The sequence below is a fragment of the Ursus americanus genome, chromosome 15, assembly GCF_024610735.1.
Source record: "Ursus americanus isolate L20-20 chromosome 15, mUrsAme1.1.p, whole genome shotgun sequence".
NCBI classification, from domain to species: domain Eukaryota; kingdom Metazoa; phylum Chordata; class Mammalia; order Carnivora; family Ursidae; genus Ursus; species Ursus americanus.
In genome coordinates, this window is record NC_142141.1 from 5888526 (window position 1) to 5911015 (window position 22490).

At 52.0% G+C, this 22490-nt stretch overlaps 1 protein-coding gene across 2 annotated transcripts in view; it reads left to right on the plus strand.

The window, feature by feature from the left end:
- Window positions 1–20945, plus strand: part of SH3PXD2B (SH3 and PX domains 2B) — a 100989-nt gene extending 80044 nt beyond the window's left edge. For both annotated transcript variants that reach the window (XM_087867808.1, XM_045792113.2), the window contains 5 exons: window positions 1222–1339; window positions 4155–4381; window positions 6377–6426; window positions 7323–7448; window positions 14649–20945. In XM_087867808.1, coding sequence (XP_087723934.1) covers window positions 1222–1339; window positions 4155–4381; window positions 6377–6426; window positions 7323–7448; window positions 14649–16193 — 2066 coding nt within the window. In that variant the 3' untranslated portion in view covers window positions 16194–20945. The remainder of the gene's footprint in view (window positions 1–1221; window positions 1340–4154; window positions 4382–6376; window positions 6427–7322; window positions 7449–14648) is intronic.
- Window positions 20946–22490: the final 1545 nt, after the last annotated feature.

Below are 22490 nucleotides of genomic sequence, written 5' to 3' on the forward strand. Positions count from 1 at the left end.
GGGTGGCACAGCGGTTAAGCGTCTGCCTTCGGCTCAGGGCGTGATCCCGGCGTTATGGGATCGAGCCCCACATCAGGCTCCTCCACTATGAGCCTGCTTCTTCCTCTCCCACTCCCCCTGCTTGTGTTCCCTCTCTCGCTGGCTGTCTCTATCTCTGTCGAATAAAAAATAAAATAAATAAAATAAAAATAAAAAATAAAATTGAAGCTTCAGGCATGGTTGGATCCAGGAGCTTGAAAATAATTAATGAAAAATGAAGCTGTTACTAGCTAGGTAACAAAAATTGCTTTAAAAATTAAACAAGAAAGTTGGGGCACCTGTGTGGCTCAGTGGGTTAAGCGTCCGCCTTCCGCTCAGGTCATGATCCCAGAGTCCTGGGATCGAGTCCCACATCAGGCTCCCTACTCAGCAGGGAGTCTGCTACTCCCTCCCCCTGCTCATTCTCTCTCTCTCTCTCTTTCTTTCTCATTCTCTCTCAAATAAATAAAATCTTTTTAAAATTTTAAAGAAAAAAGGAAGGGAGGGAGGGAGGAAGGAAGGAAATTGCTAGCTGTCACCTCTTTGATAGTGATTTCAGCCTGAAACAATCTGCTGCCAGAAATCAGCTCATCCCTGACCCCTCTACCAGCAGGAGCTGTAGAGGAGCCACAGATGGGTTAACCCCCTCTGGCATGAGCAAGGTGGCTCCCACCAGGCCCTTCATTTACTAAACATTGACTAATTTACTAAATGCCAAGTGCTAGAGACAGAGGAATGAACGAGACAGACACAGCTCCCTACCCTCATGGTGTTTGTATTCTGGCAAGGAACACAGACACAAAACACGATAAATAAGTAAATTATGTGCTGTGTTAGAAGGCAGTTACTGGTATGGGGGAAATAATAAACCTGGGTAAGGGGGCTGGGGATGCCATGGGTCTGAATACTACATAAAACAATGTCAATGAAGGTGACCTTGAAGGACAACTTTTAGGAAGGTGAGGAAGAATGTGTGACACAGGGATTTCAGAGGGATTGGGACCTGACCTTTGTCCTGCATCCTGTTCCTGCTTGCACAGGGTCATCCAGAGCTAAATGAGGGCCTAGAGGGTCCCCAGAAATATTTGGAAGAAATCCTTCCCTCTGCTGGGCAAGGGCATCTCATGGATCACAGCCTTGGCCATCAGCATCCCAGGACTGTCACTGGCCTTGAGTTAACCCCGCATCCCTTTGTTCCCGCAGAGGAGAAGTACACAGTCATCTACCCGTACACAGCTCGCGACCAGGATGAGATGAATCTAGAGAGAGGGGCCGTGGTGGAGGTCATCCAGAAAAACCTGGAAGGCTGGTGGAAGATCAGGTACCAGCTGCAGCTGGGTGGGCTTCAGGTCACGTGGTCTCTGGGTGCCCAGAGGTCTGTAAGTGATTGCACATGGATGGGGTAAGGTTTTCATCTGAGCCACAGAAGGATTCTTCCCCTCGGTGCCCTTTGGCCTCCCTCCCTACCCAGATCCTTCTCTAAAAATCCATAATAAGCAAAACCTCCGAACACACGGATGGCAGGAACCCCGTTGAGCAAGACTGCTTTCCACCTCCACATGTCTCTCGTAAGGAGAAGCCGGGCTGGCCTATGTGGGTGATTTCCCACCCCAGCCCTGCTCTGAGACCAGTACAACGCATAACAGCACAGGGACTGTAACTCGTCCTCGAGCTGATCATGTGCCCTCATCTCGCAGAGTCCAGTAGTAAAAGCAGGAGACTGGTTTTCAAGCTCTCTGTCACAGCTCTTTCACCTGCGTGATGAATCAGCTCCCCAGGAGTATGTGGGGTGGCCAACTCATTCTGGCCTGCCCGGCATTTTCCTAGTTTTGGTAATGAAAGTCCTGGGCACCCCTCCCTGGTTACCCTAGTAGGCAGGCTGTGGCCACAAGAAACTAGGGCAAGGAAAGAAGCCTGAGGTCCCTGGGACCTGGTGTCTGTGCAGCGATGTGAGGCAGGGCATTAGGGTCACTCATAGGGGGCCAGGCTTGTGGCACTTTGTTCATTCACTCGACATACACACACACACACACACACACCAAGAATGTGTTCCCGGCCAAGCCCTATTCTGGGAGTTCATGGCTTTGTGACACAGTCCTTCACAGCAGAGGCACAGAAGTCAGGCTTAGTTACGGGGCAGGGTGGTGATGTGTTGGTATCAAGAGCACCGAAGAGAAACTCCCCAGCCCAGGGTTCAGGAAGACTTTCTGAGAGAGGGGACTGTGAAACTGAGGTTTGAAGCAGGAGTGGGGACAGTGACACCTAACATATGTATAGATGGTATAAGCGACATAACAAATTATCCCAAAATTTAGTGGCTCTAGAATTCAGGAGTGGCTTCATTGGGTCCCTCATGAGGTTACTGTAGGACATCAGCGAGGCATGCCACCATCTGAAGGTTCCACTGAAGCTGGAAAGAGACAGAGCCGGGATTTAAACTTGTACCTTTCTCACCCCAGAGCCACTCACCTCTGCACGTGTTGCTCTGCTTATGGCTTCGTGACCGCAGTCAGCTGTCTCATACCGAGGGCCTGGATCGGATGTAGCATGGTGTTTTCCAGTGAGGACAAGATTTACTCCCTCTCAGAGGGTATTTTAAGATTGAAATACATCAAATTCTGCAGATTTCTCTCTCCTAGAAATTGGCCTCTGGTTATAAAAGACCTTTTATAAATGGCACTGAAACACAGCGCCATTTAGTTCTTAAAGTGATTCCTGACAAGAGATTTGGCCTTGCTGTATGTCATCTCTAGTCACGAAGGTCTATTCAACTGTTCCCAAAAGGGTGGCACCTGTTCTGTGGGCCAGACCAGCGGGGTGCTCGTAAACAGTTAACATCCAGTTCTCCAAGGGAGATTGCCCTTGAGTTGTGGTGTTTGCCAATTTCCATAGTGTAAAAACTCCCATTGGGTGATTTCAAGCCACCCATGCAGTGTCAGTAACTGTGGGGTTTGGAAGAGAGGGACACAGTTCACTCTCGAGCTGGTGCGAGCGGGCTCCAGCACTCTTCTGGTCCAGATTGACCGCTCTGGTCGTGCTGTTAAACTGAACTCCATTGTGCAGAGAATTAAGTCATCGTCTCACTCATTGAGTCCCTTTGGAATTCAGTGAGCTGTCTGTCAGGGTCTCTGTCACTGCAGTTCAGGGACCACCAGCTAATTCTTAGCAAGCCCTGGATCCAGCCCGACTGGCTTCGTTCCCCTCTGAAGGGAACACATTTAATCTACGTGTTAACCAGTGTGACCGGAGCCCACCCTGCCCGTGCCAGGCTTTGTGCCGGAAGCTGGGGCCGCTGGGAAGAGGCAGCAACGCACAGAGGATCGGAGCACAGACTAGACTGGTACCTGCTGCCTAGGTCTGAATCCATTTCTGCCGCCTCCCACGGTTGGATGGATGAAATGTCTCCACAGCCGTAAAGTGGTTAGGACAGACTGGCACACAGGAGGTACCCACTAAGTGCCAGTTATCATCGTCATCCTTGTCATCGCTGTGATGACGGTAACAGGACAGTGAGCGTAGCAGGTGTTTTGTGGCTGCTCGCCTTTGCCAGGCCCATGGGCACTTTGTCCGCTTGTCCTTTTATTTCTTCATTCAGTTCACTCGCCCCAAGGCTCTCGCCACACAGAGATCCATCAAGTGCCATCTCTACCCCAGGCGCTGTGTTCTCACTGGGGAGACAGAACCGCCATAGCCAAGTGTCACCGTGTGTCATAGGTGCTGGGGTGGTGGCGTGGGAGGGAGACAGTGGGGCACTGTGGAGGGAGGCTTTTCTCTGTGAGGCTCAGGAAAGGCTTGAGAAAGGAAACGACATTAATTAAGCAGAGCTGGGAAAGAAGAGCAGGGAGGAGAGTGGGAAGGGGCTTTCCTGACACAGGGTTTCCGAGAGCAGAGGCTGGGGGAGCGAAAGATGGTGGCGTATTTGGGAGACTTCAAGCCTTATGGGATGGGAAGGACATGGAGAGATAAGGCTGGGGAGGCCAACAGAGGCCGGGTTGGAAAGGCCTCAGATGCCAAGTTGAGGGGAACAAAGGGTGTGCCAGCCTCTGGCCTGTCGTTCCTGCCATCTGGGACTTGAAGCACAGCCTCTTCCCAGGGGCCCGGCTGAGCAGCCTGTCCAGCATCCTTCCTCCTCCCAGGTACCAGGGCAAAGAGGGCTGGGCCCCAGCCTCCTACCTGAAGAAGAGCAGTGGGGAGCCCTTACCCCCGAAGCCGGGCCCCGGCTCGTCCGCCCACACCGGCGTCCTCGACCTGGACGGAGTTTCCCGGCAGCAGAGCTCAGTGGGCCGGGACAGGGAGCTGCCCAACAACCAGAGGGACGGCCGCCTTGAAGGCCGCCCGGCGCCCGACAGCGACATCAAGCAGAGTGAGTGACCGCCCCCCCCAACCCCATCAAGCTCTGGGGGGCTGCGTGCCTACTGTGTGCCAGGCTCCTTGCTCAGAGCTTCTCACATGTCCCTCATCCTCACAACAGCCCTGCTGCCCCACATCCTGTAGACAGGAAAACAGGCACAGAAATCCTAGGTAGCTTATTCTAGACCATGCTTTTTCTACCATCTCATGGTGATTACGAGAGCTGCTGTTTCTCAAGCCGTACTGTGTCCCAGGAATCTTATAATTAGTCTCATTAGCTCCTTGTAACAGCTTTTGAGGGTCTAAATTACTTTTGTTTTACAGATTAGGACCCAGAGACATAAGGTGGTTTGTCCAGGGCCACCCAGCTAGTAAATGGTGGGGCTGGGACCTGAACCCAGGCCCACCTGACTCCAGGCTCCTGTGCCCTCTCTGGGTGGCCTCATTTCTGAGCCAGAAGTTGACCTTGTGTTGAGTTTTCTCTAACCACAGTTCTTTATCCATCTTCCTTTACAAAGCCTCCCATGTATATGTTTCTGTTTAATGTTCCCAACACACCTAAGAGTAGGCTCCTTATTATTGTCTGCGACCTGCACCGGACCCCAGCCTCGGGCACACGGCCCTGTCCTGGCTGCGGGGGGAGGGGGGAGAGGAAGCCGACTGCTGGGAAAGTCCCCTGCCCTCCCCCGGGCTAGGCTTCACCAACTATTTATAGTGGTTCAGCAAACTTCTAGAAGTCAGTGAATTCTTGAAACTCAAGAATTTCTCAATCCTCTGCCCAGCTGATTTCTCAGAAGAAAACATTGATATGCCGTGAGGGGGAGGGGGGGTTCTGGCTAGCCCCTGCTTTCTGTGGTTCTATCATGGACAAGAGCCCAGGAGGATTCCCATTAACGCTAGCGCCAATGAGAGTCTGAAACCCCACGTCTTCATGAGGACATACATTTGGATGCTCAAGCAAAGATACTCCCCCTCCCCCGCCACACATACACCCCCAATAACAGGGGCACAAATACATTTACATGTTTGTTTCTTTCTCCTGAAGTGGTCCAGCTCTGTGTCCAGAGCTCCTGTGGCAGCTTCATGAGTCAGGGGTCTTGTTACATGGTATCTGTCTTGTGTTGCCCTCATCTTTCTGGTCCAAGATGGCACCCCACTCGTCCAGCCAATGAAGAAGGTGGGGGAAAGTAGAGGACTTGACCTGGAAGCTACACACTTTGCCCTCTGTCATGTCCCACTGGCCAGAACTAAGTCACAGGGCAATACCTAGCTGCAAGGGAGTCTGAGAAATGCAGTCTTTATGTAGCCGCTAAGTATCTGGCTAAAACTCTATTGCTGTTGAATTCCAACAGAAGACAGAGGAGATGGGTATTTAAGAAATTAGCAGTCCTCTCCACATCCCAGCTGCCAAACTAGAGCTGAGCCAGCTCAGGGGGTGACACTCACTCTGCCTTGAACCAGGAGCCCGGACCCCTGCAGTCATCCTCTTGACCCTGAGACCCAGAGCGAGGGCAACCCAATTCCAGAGCAAAAACCCCTGATGTCAGCAGTCCGAGTTTGTTTGGTTCTGTTTATGTATTGTTCAATACTGCACGCCCTCCAGGTGCCAAGCGCCTGGTACGTACCGTTGACTTTCATCTCTGCCACTGCTCCTGGGAGGCCAACATTATCCCCCTTCTACCTATGGGGCCTGTGGGTCAGAGTCAGATGACTGGTGGCAAGCCAACCCCCGTGTTCTACTGAAGCCCACCCTTTCCGGCCTCTGTGGAAAGCTTCACGTTGCTCCAGCACATGGGCAGTCCTGAGGGTCCCGAGCCAAGTCTGAGCAGCCCCTTCCCGGTCAGGCTGTTCCTTCCCACGAGAAGGGTCTCAGCGGCTCACTAATACCTGCCCGGAGCGTGATGCTGGATCCCGAGCAGGACAGAACAGATCTTTCCTGGGCTCCCCCTCAGGAATCGCGTCTGTAGCATTCCGCACGTGTGCGCCATAAGATCTCGTCTCTTTATAGGATCACCCAAGATGAGGCAGAGACCGCCTCCTCGCCGGGATATGACCATAGTAAGTGGACCGGTGCTGCCGGGAAGCCAGCCCCTGACCTGAAGCGGGCCCCTCACACCCACCTTGCCCTTTCCAGAAACGCTGTCTTTCCTCTCCACACAGCTGCCTCGGGAAGCAGGCTGTAGGAGTGCTGGTCCCAGCAACGGGGCAAAGCCTAGGGTCCCTGGGGGGAAGCAAGCTACCTATGGCTTTGGGACAGTTACGTCTCTGACATACTCTCTGCCTCCCGAGCCCACTTTGCTTTATCTTCCATCAGTCTTCTCAGAGAAGGTTAACTTGAAACCAAAGCTGGGATGAGGCACAAATATTGTTTGTGATGCCATTCTGGTAATTTATTGTCAAACTCTGTTTTTCATTCTTCAGGTACCTTTCTAACCAATACTTTGAAAAATGAGCCTTCTGCCATTTATTGAGCACCAGTTGGGTGCCGTGCAATGTGCAGCTTCATGACATTAACTTAGTGAATGCTTGCAGTGACCCACCAGGTAGATCCCCATTCTACAGGAGATGAAACTGAGGCTCCAGAAGGGAAGTGATTTGCCCAAAGGCGCACAGCACACATAAGCAGTATTTCCAGCCCAGATGGGTCTGACCTGCAAATCTGTGTTCTTTCCCCAACTCTCGCTGCCTGTTGAGTTCAGAGACTATTGTCCTGTCCCAGATTTTCCTGATCGTAGGTAAATGTCCAATGTTTCTCCTTGCTCTGAAGCTGATGGCCCAGTGACGCATCTAGGAGATAAGGATCTGAGCGGTCTTCTGTTTTGTCGCTTAGAATCCAAATGGGTCCAGCAGCACCCCTCGAGGGTGATTGTGTGCCCCAGTCCCTTAGCGCCTCCCCCCTTCAGCCAATGGTAACGGATTTACCCTGGATTTAGCGCTGTGTTTAATTGTGCCAGCCTCGAGGTCTCAACCTGCCCAAGCCTCCCATTCCACCCCAAGTGGAGGAAGAGTATTACACCATTGCCGAATTCCAGACAACCATCCCTGATGGCATCAGCTTCCAGGCGGGTCTGAAGGTCGAGGTGAGTGGACCTGGTGTCCTTTTCCCTACTTGTGATTCTTGTGCCATGGTACCATCTCCTGCTTCTCTCATTTCTCTCCTCTCACCTCTTACTTCTCTCTCTTTCTTTTTTCCTTTTTTCTTCGCTTTCTTTTCTTTTCTTTCTTTTTTCCCTTCCTTCCTTCCTTCCTTCCTTCCTTCCTTCCTTCCTTCCTTCCTTCCTTCGTCCCTCCCCCCCTTCCTTCTTGCCCTTCTTTGTGACAGCTTTACTGAATTATAATTCACACTGTACAATTCACTGGTTTAAATTATACAATCCAATGGTTTCTAGTATATTTACAGAGTTGTGCAACCATCACCACATTCAGTGTTAGAACATTTTCATCACCCGAAAAAGAAACCCTGTACACATTTACTGTCACTCCCTGTCTCCCCTCAATCCCTCCCCTGCCGCCAGCCCTAGGCAATCACTAATCTGCTTTCTGTCTCTATAGCTTTGTCTGTTTTGGACATTTCATGTAAGTGGAATCATACACTATGGGATCTTTTGTGACTGCCTTGTATTCTGTTTTTGTCACCACCTACTTCCCTTCTTGCCTCTCTCTCCTTTTCTTCCTACTCCTTTGCATGTCTGCTCCGTTTCTGCACAAAGGCCAACATAAACCCTTTCTCTCCTTCCATTTCCTTTCTTTCCTCGTAGAGTTAGAGCTTGAGGCTGTTTCCGATGTTTCCCGGAGAGCCTGTAAGTAATGGTGGAGCAGTTAGGTGCCAGGCACTGAACTCAGCACTTCCCCTTCAGTGTCTCTCCTAACCCTTTACTCTTGCAAGGCAGGACCATTCACAGTCCCCGTTTTTCAGATGAGGAAGCTTTGGCTCACGAAGAAAGGTGCTGTCTAAAATCACACAGCTAAAATGTGACAGAGCCAGGATTTGGACCCCTGTCTGTCTCCAGATTTGAACCAGGGCTGTTAACACCCCATTGTTATGGGCCTGCTGGGCATTTGGGAACTTCAGGAGGGTAGTAGAGACCATATCTGTTTTTCACTCCTGGATCCTTACAGCTGGCACGGTGCTTGGCACGGGGTAGGTTTGCAAGAAATGTTGTTGAACCGATGAAAATCTGTCTCCCCACTAGCCTCCTGCTTACCATTCAGGCGGCCAGGGAGTGTCTTCTTCATTCTTACCCATAGCCCCGGCATCGGGGCTGGTCCACAGTGGGGGCTCAGTAAGCCGTTGCTGTAGGAGTGAATGTGGGGACGATTGAAGGAAGTAGGAGTAAATGGATGACTGTGGCATCGGGCGTAAGTGTGGTATGCCCTGCGGGTCTTCAGTCACTCTCTAAGAGATCTGCAAAGCCCCCACTGCTTTCCCTCTAGCCCTGACACCTCCCGCCTCTTTCCCCTCGCCCTGGGGCAGCTGCCCAGTCAGCTCTGCAGAAGGTGGCTTCCTAAAGGTGTGTCCTGGGCCTCAGCACCAGTGATTCAGCCCAGCCTCTCCAGAAGCTTGTCGGCGTCAAGCCAAATGTCTTTCAGTCCATTCAAGGAGGGCTGTCTTCGGGGAGGTTTAAAGAGCTTGAGCTAAATAAAGTTCTCAAACTAATTTTTATAAAATGCAAATCCCAGTCTGTGTCGACAGTCTGAGGGGCAAGCAGAAATGCCCACAGAGTTCTAAAAGGCTGCTTATCTGTTTCTCCTGCCCCTTTTCCCCCCAATTCTGACCTTCCCAACTTGAGATCTTCAGGGAGGACTCACAAGGCATCTTGCCTGTGCTACAAGATCATTCGACACCCAGTGACCCCATTTTGCTGCCGTGAAACTTACACATCCAATTCTCACGTGAAACATGTCCCTTCTCTCCAACATCTTTTCACCTCCAGGGTTTTCCTCCAAACAAAGCCTGTGCCTGCTGCTTTTCTACGATCCCCGCTGGCCAAGCTGGCCCTTCCCCAGCTCTCTTACTTTCTCTGCCAGGGATGACCTTGCTTTAATCCACCTCCCAGCGCCCCACCTGCCTTCTCACAGAAGGCACGCCCGGTCATTTTTTGAACTGAACTTGGCATCTCAAAATCCAGCTCATTCTTCAAATCCTTGCTTCCTCTGGGAAGCCTCCCCTGATTCACACTGGTTTCCCTTCCCTGCCCTGTATGGCTTCTCTGGGGCCATATGTCTCAGCCTTTAGCTGAGGGTAGTCCTTCACTTCTGTACATACTTGCTTTTTTTTTTTTTTTTTTAAGATTTTATTTATTTGAGAGAGAGAGTGAGAGAGCACAAATAGAGGGGAGGGACAGAGGGAGAGGGAGACACAGACTCCCCGCTGAGCAGGGAGCCCGATGTGGGCCTCGATCCCAGGGCACTGGGATCATGACCTGATCATGAGGCAGATGCTTAACTGACTGGGCCACCCAAGTGCCCCTGTACTGCTTTCTTGACATCATGGAAAACCATCATGTGGTTTTCCCCTCTTTCTTCAGTGACTGTTTGGGTTTTGTCTTCCAAATTGAAAGTCCTCTTCCCTCAGCGGTTTGTTTTTTGTGTTTTTTGGTTTTTTTGTTTTTATTTATTTTTAAAGATTTTATTTATTTATTTGACGGAGAGAGAGAGAAAGAGCCAGCGAGAGAGGGAACACAAGCAGGGGGAGTGGGAGAGGAGGAAGCAGGCTCCCAGCGGAGGAGCTCGATGTGGGGCTCGATCCCAGAACGCAGGGATCACGCCCTGAGCCGAAGGCAGATGCTTAATGACTGAGCCACCCAGGCGCCCCTCCCTCAGCACTTTGAACAGAGCACTGAGTTCTCTTCCACATCTCGTACTACCAGTCAGAAGCTGCTACCTACCTAAGTCTCGTTCTCGTGTTCGGTATCTGCCATTTCTCCAGTTCTCTCAGGAGTTCCTCATTGTCTTTAATATGCTGGAATTTCACTGAAGTGTGTCTCGGTGTGACTTTCTTTATTTTTACCCTGCTCAGCACGTGGTGGGCCTTTTCGATCTAGGCCTCAGGAGAGCTTCCCCGAGAATTCCCCACTTTTCCTTTTGCAAATATTGCATCCCTCCACTCTCTTTATTCTTTCCTCCCGTGGCAGTTATTATTACACAGCTATGCAAGCTTCTGGCCCTATTCTCCACATCTCTTAACTTTTCTTTCACATGTTCCATCTTTGTGCCTTTATGCTGCATTCTGCTTCAGCTTCTGGCTCGTTTGCTCCTTAACAGTTGAGTTCACCGCTGATTTCATCTCAGCTGTTGTGATTTCCACGTCCGAGAGCTCTTACCGATTCCTCTTCTGGGTCTCCTGTTCTTGTTTCAGCGTAGCCTGTTCTTTTATGAACGTGGTGCCCTTCCGCACCTCTCTAAGGATACTAAATATGTTGACTTTAAGGTCCCATTATAATGGTGCATTATCTCTTTTCTCAGTTGTATGTCCTTTGCCGTGGTGTTTGGTGTTCATTTCAGTTCTTCTCACGGTGTTAGTACTCGCCTTGGGCTGCGCAAGACGAGGCAGCAGACGGTCAGACAGCCCAGCTGGGACGTGTACCCAAGGTGCTGGACACCTGCCGTGGGTTTCAGCGCCAGGTGGGGGACTTCTGAGCCAGCCACTGAACAGTGCTGGGTGTCTCTGATCCAAGCTCTCGCATTCACTGCATGCACTTGTGAGCAATTACCTTCTTTATTCTGCCCGCCCTATAAGGGTGGGATAAGGGGCCTGAGAGGTCACCCAGCCTGGCTGCTTCTGCCACGGTATGTCAGTTAATTCCCTGTCACCTTCTCCTGCACCTCCCTATACCCCAGTTCCACCACCTTGAAGTCCGGGGCGGGGGGCCTCAGCCCTCCTCCACCTTTTGTAGCAGGCACCCCTGCAGCAGTCCTGGGCCACAGCCTCCCTCTGCTGCTTCTGTCTATCTGTGAGTCCTCACAATTCCTGGTCCACTACCTTTCCCCCACCCCACGTCCTCCTTCTGAGCTGGGCTTTGTATTCATTTATTTCCCTGGATTTGTTGCATAAAGGGGAAGCTGCTATTCACTCTCTCTCTCATGTGGAAACCAGAAGTCCAACTTACATAGTGTAAACTTTTGTGCTTCTTTTCTTCTCAGAGCACTGAAAAACACAATAAAACCACCTTCTCCTTTAAGACAATGAGTTTCCAGCATTTTGTACAAACACACACCATTGTTCCAAGCATGCTGGCAATCTGAACATTTGCCGATAGGCACCACTGCTCCCTGGCTCAGAATGTTCTGAAATCAGCCAAGGGCAGCTCGGGGTGTCGTGGACAATGCACTGAAGCCGAGGGCTGACTCTGCGTGCAGCAGAGAGCTCATGGGTCCCTGGGGCTTTCTGCGGGCGTTGGGAGCCTCCCTCCTGGCCCCATCCCCACTTCAACTAGAACCAGTCCCCTTTTTTATTTCTGGCTTTATCCTGTCTCTCTTTGCTAAAGCTGATCCAATAAAGAGCTCACATACCCAACATTCTTTGAACCGAACCTTGAAACTTCTCTGCGGATTGTTCTATGATGTCAGCGTTTGGCTTTACCAAGTATTCTTTTCTCATGAGCAATTCTGTACTTGCTCATAGTTTCCTCTTTCCACTTTTGCTCCCTGGTTCATTTCAATGTCGTCTTAGCCTGCAGAGTTCATTAATGGAGCAATGGAACTACTGGGAACACCCTAGTTCCCTACCTGGTCTGTATATGTTCAAAACACGTGTCGATGAGAATGATGATGGTGGTGCTGGTATAGATACCCTCTAGTACGATACTTACGTGGTAACTTGTCTTCACAGAAGTCCCGAGAGGTTGAGATCTTCAGCCCATTTTACAGAGGTACCTGAGACAAAGAGAGGTTAGGCCGATAGCCCCAGGTTCTATAGTGAGTGAGGGGTGGAGCTGGAATTTGAACCCAAGTGTCTCTGGTTTTAAAGCCCAGGCTCTTTTCCTTCCTCTCCATTCTTGTGATTTGGCATTTGCTTTTATTCATAATAGTTCTTGGCTTCTCTCTAGTAAATGAAAACTCCCATAAATCGTGATCAAGAACACAAGTGTTTAGAGCTTCTGCCGTAGTATTTGCATAGAGTGTAAGCTTTGCAAACCCTCTTTCATATATTTCACTGTGATTTTTGTCCTATTTTCATTTTCTCACATACACACTTAGAATTGTTGAATTCATGGACGTGTCGACAGTGACTTGTATGCCCAGAATCACTTTGTTACCAGAACTACTGAGTGTTTTTGAGACACTGGTCACCATCACGTAAAAGGCTGGCGTTTACCAGTGGGACATGTCATATGCATCCTGCCCCGTCAGTGAGCTGCACTGTAATTTAATAATAGGGAACATTTACCTTTCAGCATCCATCGAGGGCTATTGTCTGCATTAGCTTATGTGGTCATCATGAAATTCCTGCAAGTGGGTGTTACTGTTCTCGCCAGCCTCCGCATCTGGGGCTGTGGAATCTCAGGCATGCAGCTTACGCAGGGCCATGCAGGCAGCAAAAGGTGGAGGCAGAGCGAGAACCCAGCCTGCGGGCCCAGAGCCCAGCCTCTGCCTCCTGCACCCGGCCTGTGGCTGCTGTTCCTCTCCAGCTGGGCTGGGCGGAGGGGGGCGGTGGCAGGACCTCACCCACGGCCCCCTCTGCCCCCAGCACCTTCCCTCCTCAAGCACGGCTCCTCCCGAGGCAGGTCCCCTTGCCCAGGCATGGTCGAGTAATGGTAAAGGCTCGGACCCTGGAACCCACCGACCTGCCTTTGACTCGCGCCTCCACCGTTAACTTTCCACATGACCCCCTGCCAGTTCCTCAGTTGCGCTGAGGCTCGGTTCTGCATCTGTAAAATGGGACGATAATCCCCATCTCATAACGTGGTTGCAAGCCATTCATCAGATCTCCTACACACAGGGCCTGCCAGGGAATCGCAGTGTGTTAGTTTGCTGGGGCTGCCGTCACACAATGTCACAGGCTGGGTGGTTTAAACAACAGATTTATTTCCTCACAGTTTTGCAGGTGGGAGTCCAAGATCAAAGTGTCAGCAGGTTTGGTGTCTCGAGAGGCCTTTCACCTTGGCTGAGAGACAGCTGCGTTCTTGCTGTGTTCCCACGTGGTCGTCCCTCATTCTGTATGTTCTGTGTGTCCTAATCTCCTCTTACAAGCACACCAGTCTTGTTAGCTCAGGGCCTACCCACAGGACCTCAATGTGATTTAATCACCTCTTAAAAGGTTCTATCTCCACATACAATCACATTCTAAGATATGGGAGTTAGGGCTTCAACATATGAATTTGAAGGGGACACAGTTCAGCCTCTAACATGCAACAGGCACAGCTTTCAGTCGACTCAGCCATACAGTACCGAACAGAGAGGAGATGGGAACCATACGATTTTAAATTTCGTGGGTGATTCCATCCGATGGGTGTATATCCCAGAGGGAGAAGCAGAGAAGATGAAAGTTTCTTTCGCCTTCGTCGGCAGGGGTTCCCCTCTATCTAAACACGAGCTGAGTGTGAGTCCCATGTTTAAGGGTATGCATTTTTCATACTTCGTGGCCTCTAAACACCAGCCAACTGCATTGTCTGGCGCTCAACCAAAAGAGCCACGATCAAGGCTAGCTTTGGCTGTGTGGATTTTGCCATGTACTTCTTCAGAGAAATAGCAGACACTGCTGGTGGCCTGCCCTGCATCCCGACCCACCCGAGTTGACCGGCAGCTACACCCAGGTCCTTGCATCTGACAGCCTCCCATCTCCTCCACCTGCCTGAGGGCACCTGCCCGGAAAGGCCAGGGGGATTCATGCCCCAGGGGGCCAAGGACTAGGAATCCAGAGGTAAATGTCCCCATCCCCCAGTTGGGATGAGTCTGCATGGTCTCGGAGGGTCCCTGGCCAGTTAAATCCCAGTGGCCCAGAACAATAACCTCATAATTGGCTCTTTTCCCATTTCCTTGTTTGTGCTTCTTGAAATCACCTTTCAGATTAATTACCTGTACCCAAGTCCCTGTCCCCAGGATTGCTTTGGGGGACATCCAGAACTAGACAAGAACCTACCCCCACGTAAGATGTCTCTGATACACAGTTAAGTCTCCATAGATGGTTCACCCCAGCCCTGGTCTGCGAATCTGCTGAGTGAAAAATCTCGGCTTCTAGGTTCTAGAAGGATTCTAGACTGTAGGTGCTCCCAGACTATTCTGGTCAGCTGGCCCCGAGACCTTACCTAGTAAGTGCTCTCCTCTCTCCTCCTCTCCAGGTGATCGAGAAGAACTTGAGTGGCTGGTGGTACATTCAGATTGAAGATAAGGAAGGGTGGGCCCCAGCAACCTTCATTGACAAGTATAAGAAGACCAGCAGTGCCTCAAGACCCAATTTTCTGGCTCCCTTGCCCAACGAGGTGACCCAGCTCCATCTGGGGGACGCAGCAGCCATGGAGAACAACACGGGCAGTGAGGCCATCGGCCCCTCCCGGCCCCTGCCGGATGCACCACACGGTGCCGTGGACTCCGGGATTCCGTGGTCCAAAGACTGGAAGGGTGGCAAGGAGGCCCTGAGGAAGGCCTCTTCCGACATGTCCTCCTGTGCCGGCTACGAAGAGATCTCAAGCCCCGACCTGGAGGAGAAGCCCAGCCTCCCTCCCCGGAAAGAATCCATCATCAAGTCGGAGGGGGAGCTGCAGGAGAGGGAACGGCAGAGGATGGAGCAGCTCAGGGGCTCCTCACCCAAACCTCCGGGCATGATTTTGCCAATGATTCCGACCAAACACACCCCCCCGGCCCGGGACAGCAGGAAACCAGAGCCCAAACCTGACAAGAGCAAGTTGTTCCAGCTGAAAAACGAGATGGGGCTGGAGTGTGGCCACAAGGTATTGGCCAAGGAGGTGAAGAAGCCCAACCTCCGACCCATTGCCAAATCCAAAGCCGACCCACCAGAGGAGAAGCCAGAAGTTATTCCCCAAAATCCCTTCCTGAAGTCCAAACCTCAGGTTAGGCCCAAACCAGCTCCTTCTCCCAGGACAGAGCCACCTCAGGGCGAAGATCAAGTGGACATCTGCAACCTTAGGAGCAAGCTGAGGCCTGCCAAGTCCCAAGAGAAGCCCTTACTGGATGGAGAGAGCAGCCACCAGGCTGCGGTGGGCCAGGATGTGGCCTTCAGCCGGAGTTTCCTCCCAGGTGACGGGCCTGGCCACTCCCAGGACAGGACGGGCAAACAGGAAGGGCTCAGCCCAAAGGAGATGTCCTGCAGAGCCCCTCCGAGGCCAGCCAAGACCACAGATCCTGTGCCTAAGAGCGTGCCCGCCCCTCTCCAAGAGGCTCCCCCGCAGAGACCTGTGGTCCTGCCCCGGAGACCACCACCCCCCAAGAAAACCTCCTCATCCTCCAGGCCCCTCCCAGAGGTCAGAGGGCCACAGCGGGAAGCCAGTGAAGGCAAGGCAGCTCCTGCCCCAGGCCGGGCCCTGCTGGTCCCACCTAAAGCCAAACCTTTTCTTTCCAGCTCCTCAGGCGGCCAAGATGACATGCGAGGCAAAGGTGGTCTAGGACCACGGATGGTAGGCAAGATCGGAGAAAACAGGGAGAAAGTAGGGGCGGCCCCCTTCCCCAACGCTGATGGCCCGAAGGACTCTTTATACGTGGCGGTGGCCAACTTTGAAGGAGACGGAGATACCAGCAGCTTCCAGGAGGGGACGGTGTTCGAGGTCCGGGAAAAGAACAGCAGCGGCTGGTGGTTCTGCCAGGTCCTGAGCGGGGCCCCTTCCTGGGAAGGGTGGATTCCTTCCAACTATCTCAAAAAGAAGCCGTAGCCGCCTCCTTCCCTGCCTGGAGGTCCCGTGCACCCCTGCTGGCTCTACCCACATATTTAATAAGCCTCTTAATTTATCATCCTTCATGCAGCTTCAAAGGAAGGAAGACTCTGGAGTTCTGTGGTTTCTTCCCTCCCTCGGGTGGAGAGGAGCCCCTCCCATCACAGCATGCCCTGGAGGCTTGGAGGCCGCAGCCCCTGCTTCCTCTCCAAGTCAGCATCCCTGCCTTAAGGCCAGTGGCATTACCACCCTCTGTAGGCCACCTAGCAGCAGGACCATGACTCCCCAAGGCCTCCAAGATCAGAACCCATTGTCTGGAAACTGCAGAAACAGTCTCATTGTTGGCACCCCACCCAGTCGGTGACAACTGGCTCCAACTTCTCCATGTTTCTAAAAGTCCAGGGACTTCATTTACTCCGTTTCCAAAATGCTTGGTACCAGAAAGAATTCCATGCCCTGGCAGTTGGCTCCATTGCCAGTCCCAGAGAGATGTCCTCCTCGAGGCTCTGGGCCCATGAGCCTCTCAGGTTCAACCAGATGCAGCTGCCCCGGGAGTGGGCCTGAAGGTCCACTGAGCCATTCTGCCTCCCGTCTTCTGTCTTGGGACCCCGACAGATCCTAAAGGGCTGCTTCCAGCCCCAGCATGCTTCACTTTCCTGTGTAGGGCTTTTTAAATGGGAATCTCCACCCCACCTTGGGCCATTTCCCTTTTGTCTCCATAGAGCAAGAATCTCAAAGTTTGTTTGAAAGGAGCCATTCACAATCCCTGCCCCTTGTGAGCACCCCTTTACTCAGTAGCTAATAGGTGCCAGACTCTGTCCTTGGCACTTGACGTTCCCGTTTTAACCCTCACATCAGCCCTTTCTTGGGATATTACACCTATTTGATGGACAAAGAACCTCGGACTCTGTGCCCAAGGGCACACTAGCTAGGAAGAAGAGGAAAGAGGACTTGAATCGAGCTGGCCTGACTTTGATGCCTGGGCCCTTCCCCCAGTAGGAAGCTACCCAGGCAGGGAAGAGGAAGCAGGTGGCCACGTGGCTTGCCTGTGGTGTGGCTGAGGGGGCGTTGGTGGCTACTCCCCCACCCAGCACCCCTTCGACCCGCTGCAGCTTACACCAAAGGCTGCCCCGCACCCTCCACAGCTCCTCCTCTGGGGTGGGGGGTGGGGGGGACGCCCAGAGCTCTGGCGGTTGCCACAGGGCCCTGGTTCCTGCTGCTGTGCGGGTGCCCCCTCTGGGGGATAGAGCTTGTGGAGCTGAGGTTCCCATGCCAACCTCGACAGGCCCTGACGTCTCAAGGACCAGCAGCTGGGTGGCCACAGACAGACTGCCGCTTCTTCCCGCTCCTCTCTGGCTTTCGTGGAGTACTTTTCTCTATTTCTTTTTTGTGCGTGCACTCTCGCTCTCTGTCCTCTCACTTCCATTTGGACAGATACGGTTCACCGAGGCACACAGAGGCACAGCGACGTGGCAGAATTAGAATCAGGACCCAGGGTTTGTGGCTCCCAGCCCAGAGTTCTTGCCCATGGACCTGGCTGCGAGGTGGGTGAGAGGGCAGAAGCCCTCTTCATCCCACCCTGCCCTGCCGATGGGGATCCGGCTCAGAGATCTCCAGTTCAGTGTTCATCTGCTGGGATGCTTTGGGGACCGCAGGGCCAGCTTTCCCAGGGACACCCACTGTCCGCCTGCAGTGCCAAAGATTTCTGTGCAGACAGCGCTCTTCTGCTCTCCCCTCCCCCCACGGCCACACGGACCCTGGATGCTTCTACAGGAAAAGGAGCATTCTCTGATTCACAGTAGCATCTTTATTCCTTCTTCGGTCAGTCTGTGAACCCCATCCCCGAGGATCTTGGGGGCAGAGCCCTGAGGTGCTTCTGGCAATGCCCATTTGCCCCTTGGCCCTGTGCCCAGAACCGTGGGGGAGGATGGCAGTCAGGGGAAGCAGGGAGGCTGGGAGAGGGCCACCCACGTCTTCGAGGTCCCCTCACTCGGAAGGAAGCGCATAGCATGTTTTTCCAGAGTTTTTGACCCTCTTTGGCTTAAACAGCTTTTATGAAACTGTTATGCAGGATTTGACTACATTTCAGAAGACAGAACTCAGCCTTTTTTTTTTTTTTTTTTTTTCTGATTCACTCTCTGCTTTCTGTGACCTTTTCAAGCATTTTGTGAGCGCCTACCACGTGCTAGGCGCCGGGTAGACCAGGATCCATGTGGCTCCCTGCCTGGCTCTGAGAACCATGGTTTTTGTTTGCTGCTTCCACACAAAGGGTTTATCTTTGGCCTCGTTCCTTCCTCCTGAAGGTCAGCTGGGTGGGAATAGACTGGTTCCACCTTTCTGTGGGCAGAAGTGTTCCTGCAAATGAAAGAACTTGGCTTTTTATCATTATTATTATTATTATTTTATTCTGATGTGAACTGAAGGTACTGAAGCCACATTCCTCTCTGTTCACCGTTCTTTGCTCAGGACACATCTATGGCCTGAGGACTCCTCTCTCGGGCTCCGTGTGCCACAGTGGTGGGCACTCGCATGGGCAACCCGAAGTGGAGGGGCTGGTGGCTGGTGGCTCTCCCTGGCTGTCCTTGCCTGACCACTTAGCTTTACAGCGTCCAGCCCCGGGGCCGCCATTCTGTGAGCGACTGATGGAGGCTGTGCAAGACTCCCCTGAGCCTCCGCCCACAGAAAATGTCCCAGACCGCAGATACGACTCCCCTGCCGAGCTCCAGGCGGGTTCCTGGTGCTTCAGCTCCCCTTCTCACTTAACCCTCACGACAACCCCGTGAGGTGTATAGGATCAGGCCTGAGCTGTGGGGAGAAAGTTGAGGTTCACGGGGTGAAGTCACATGCCCAGTTTCATCCAAATCATGACCATGCTGAGACTTGAATCCAGGGGTGACTTTTCCTCTGCCAACGGCAGCAGAAGGTGCGGGGCACTTCCAGGGAAGCAGGCGACCCTCCCTCATTAACTTAGGTTACTACTCCCTTCACCCCATGATCACCCATGGCAGTAGGTCACAGGCCAAATGCCAGCCCAAAAGGCGGGCATGTAAAAACCACCGTGCCGCTACATCTTTGGAAAATCTGAGTTTTAGGATCACCACTTGGCAAAATAGGCCTTCGCAAAAATGTTTCACTCACAATCTCTGCCATTTGGTGGGTTTACGTCATTGTCCCAGGCTGAGATGGGGGAGCTGGGCTCCGTCATGAACCACTTTTAATGCCTACCTCACCGAGGAATTGCTGGAGCCCTTACCGTGTTTCCAATAGTCACTTTAAGCCTCTACCACAAGGCCTCCCCACGTCACCAATTCCTCAGGCAAAGTTCTTGGCCTTAGAACATTGCTGAGCCCACTGGGGATCTCTTCACCAGGTGGAGTATAGGACACCAAACTTGCCACAGGAGAGGGCAGGTGCCGAATCTCCCCAAGTTTTGGAAGGTCCTTAGGCTGAGGCATGGACAGTCTAGTGTGTATACAGCCTGTATCAAGTACAAAGCCCTGAGTTGGATAGAGAAGAAGTTGTTCCTGCCCTCAAATAGCTGGTAACTCGGCATCAAGAATAGGAACATTTGTGGCTTGGCTCCCGTCTTTTCATTGTGCCCCAGTTTCTAAGGGTTGGGTCAGGCTGCTCCCTGGGAGGCCTCGCCCTTCTCTTCGGACTGTGGTGGTGGGTACATAACAGCCTGAGCCATGCTTGGCAGTCTTGTCCCTCCCCTTTGGTTGTCCAGGCCCTTCTGCCAGAGCTTTTGGTGCAAACCAGCCATACCGTACGATAGACCAAAGATTACCTAATGTCAAACTTGGTGGCCTGGAGGAGTGGGAACTTGGCTCGCATTGAGGCCTGAGGGTGTAAGATGCCCTCTGTTAGCCTGGAGGAATTGCTCCTAACTTGACTGAGGTTCTGACCTTTAGACGGACCACAGCCTGTGACAATCCCGCAGTTGCAGAGCTAAAACCCAGAGGCTCCACAGTCTTCACCTGCTCACAAACTACCTGCTGAGGACCCTTCCCGCAGACTCACGGCCAGCTCTGTGGGGGGATGTCTGGTTTCTGGTGCTACCCTCATGATGTGTCAGCATTCCTTCTTTCCTTCCCATCTCTACCCTCTACTCCAAAGTAGGCTTCTCAGCGCCAATCAGGACAAGTGACTCAACTTCTGTTGTCCTTGAAGAGGCCAAACCCAGTGCCACAGCCAGTAGCCTTCACTTTCAGGCCTTCTGTAAACGTACAAAAGGAGGTGCACCCCACCAGGCTTGTTACAGCAATAAGCAATTCTAACGCAACTACGGTGTCCATAGTTTATCCCCGTGTGTGCCCGTCTATGCCTCTGTGCCCGTGTAACTGTTAATAAGGCCCCTTTCACCCGTACAGGGGAGATGGTAAACCACGGTCACCTTAGCTGTCCCCACATTTCCTGCTTCTGATCACCACCGAGTCACTAGGCCATTTCGTGCATCCCTTCAGGAACAGTGGGGCTCTGACAGCCCCACCACCTCATGTCTGCTCATAGAGTGACGCTGGAGATCCCTGATTGTCACGGCGCTCCTCAAACCCTCTTGGCAAACTGACAAATTCTGGTGGTGGTTTTGTTTCCTGTTAACACACAAAAACACATGAGGATATATAATGTGAGGGGGAGGGGCGGCGAACAATTAGCTGTAGCTTGTATAGACTATATACCATTAGACTTTCTCTTTTGTTCCTTCTTTTTTTTTAATAAAAATGCTTGACTGGTTTCAAGCCTCATTGTGAAGATGCAGCGTCTATGGATCTCATTTGGCTAAAGAAGAGGCGCATAGCTTTGTGCCCTGGCCTTTGGGGCTTGAGTTTGAGGATCGAAGAACAGAAGCCTGGGTGAGCTGTTCGGACAATAGGGGGTGACTCCTCTGTCCGGGTCCTAGTGCATCTTGATTCTTTGAATTACGGTGTCCAGGAACTACGGGAAAGTGTCCTTGTGTTCGCTGGGTATCTCCCACACATTCTCAGGTCTGTGCCTAAAGATGAGAGACGTCACACACGGAGGTGTCTTGAACCTCTCACGGTGTTGCCTACTGCCGGGCAGGAGCATGTGGTAGCGGTGCCGTCATGGTTGGGCTGCAGGGACTGCTCAAGCCATCTGTTTCTGGGAGGTGGAGGGCATGGCCTGATGTGTTATTACTTTCCCAAGGACAGGCAAGGCCAAACCAGCCCCCAACGTGGAGCTTCCTTGGCCTCAGGTGAATCATTAAACAAAACGACAGCACTGCCCACCTGGCTAGGGGGAGAAGACTAGAAGCAGCAGAGTCCCTGGACAGGAGGACCTCAAAGGGGGAAATTTACATTCAGTAGTCATCGTCACTTGGAGGAAAGATTTCAAAGAACACAATGACCTTCTGACCGACCTTGCTTAAGAATAATGGTCATTCCTGTATTAATCTCTGTTGCCCTAAGAAGGAAGAATCATGATGTGCTTCGCCCCCCCCCCACCTGCTTAGGAGCATTTTCTCCCAAATCTTTCAAACTTAACTGTGGTCGTTCATAAGAATACAACTGGTAACGGCATGGGATTCCTGGAGCAGGTATGCAAGGGCACCTGACCGTCCCCTCACGGGATGGGATGGGATGGGATGGGATGGGATGGGATGGGATGGGATGGGATGGGATGGGATAGGGACTGGACCATGGTCAGGAACTAAACCTGACTGACTCTGAGGGGGTGCTTACCCATTGCCTTCAGGTCTCAGTTGGAACTGGCACATTTGCCATTCTCTTAATACTTTATACTGTTTCGGAAATGCCAGGCCAAACACAATCCAGCTGTCACACACACCTTTATACACGTTCCCTCCCACTCTCCTAACCATGACCTCTAGGGGGTCACGGTATATCTGTGTGTCCAAGACTCAGGTTGTGTCCAAATCCACGGTGTTTAATGTCCATCTCTTCTCCAGTTGGTATCCATCTGGTCCAGCTGTGGTTCCTCACCATCTTGCAGCCTGTGCCTCCCAATCAATGGTTCTCAAATTTTAGTGACTGTACAACTTAGCAGGGAGCTTGTCGAAGTCCACACTCCGGGGCTGCAGCCCCTGAAATTCAGAATCAGCAAAAATCTGCATCCTTTAAAAAAAGTACCTTGTGAGGAAGTGGTCTGCATGCTCCACTCTTGAGAAATGGCCAGATATGGGGTTTGATTAGCATTTGGGAGGGACCTAGTATGGGATAAATGAGTCCTATCTCATCCTGATACAGTCAGTTCCTAGATTCAAAATCTTATTCAAAAAATACTTCCCCTTCCAAACACCTAAGTCTATAATTAAGG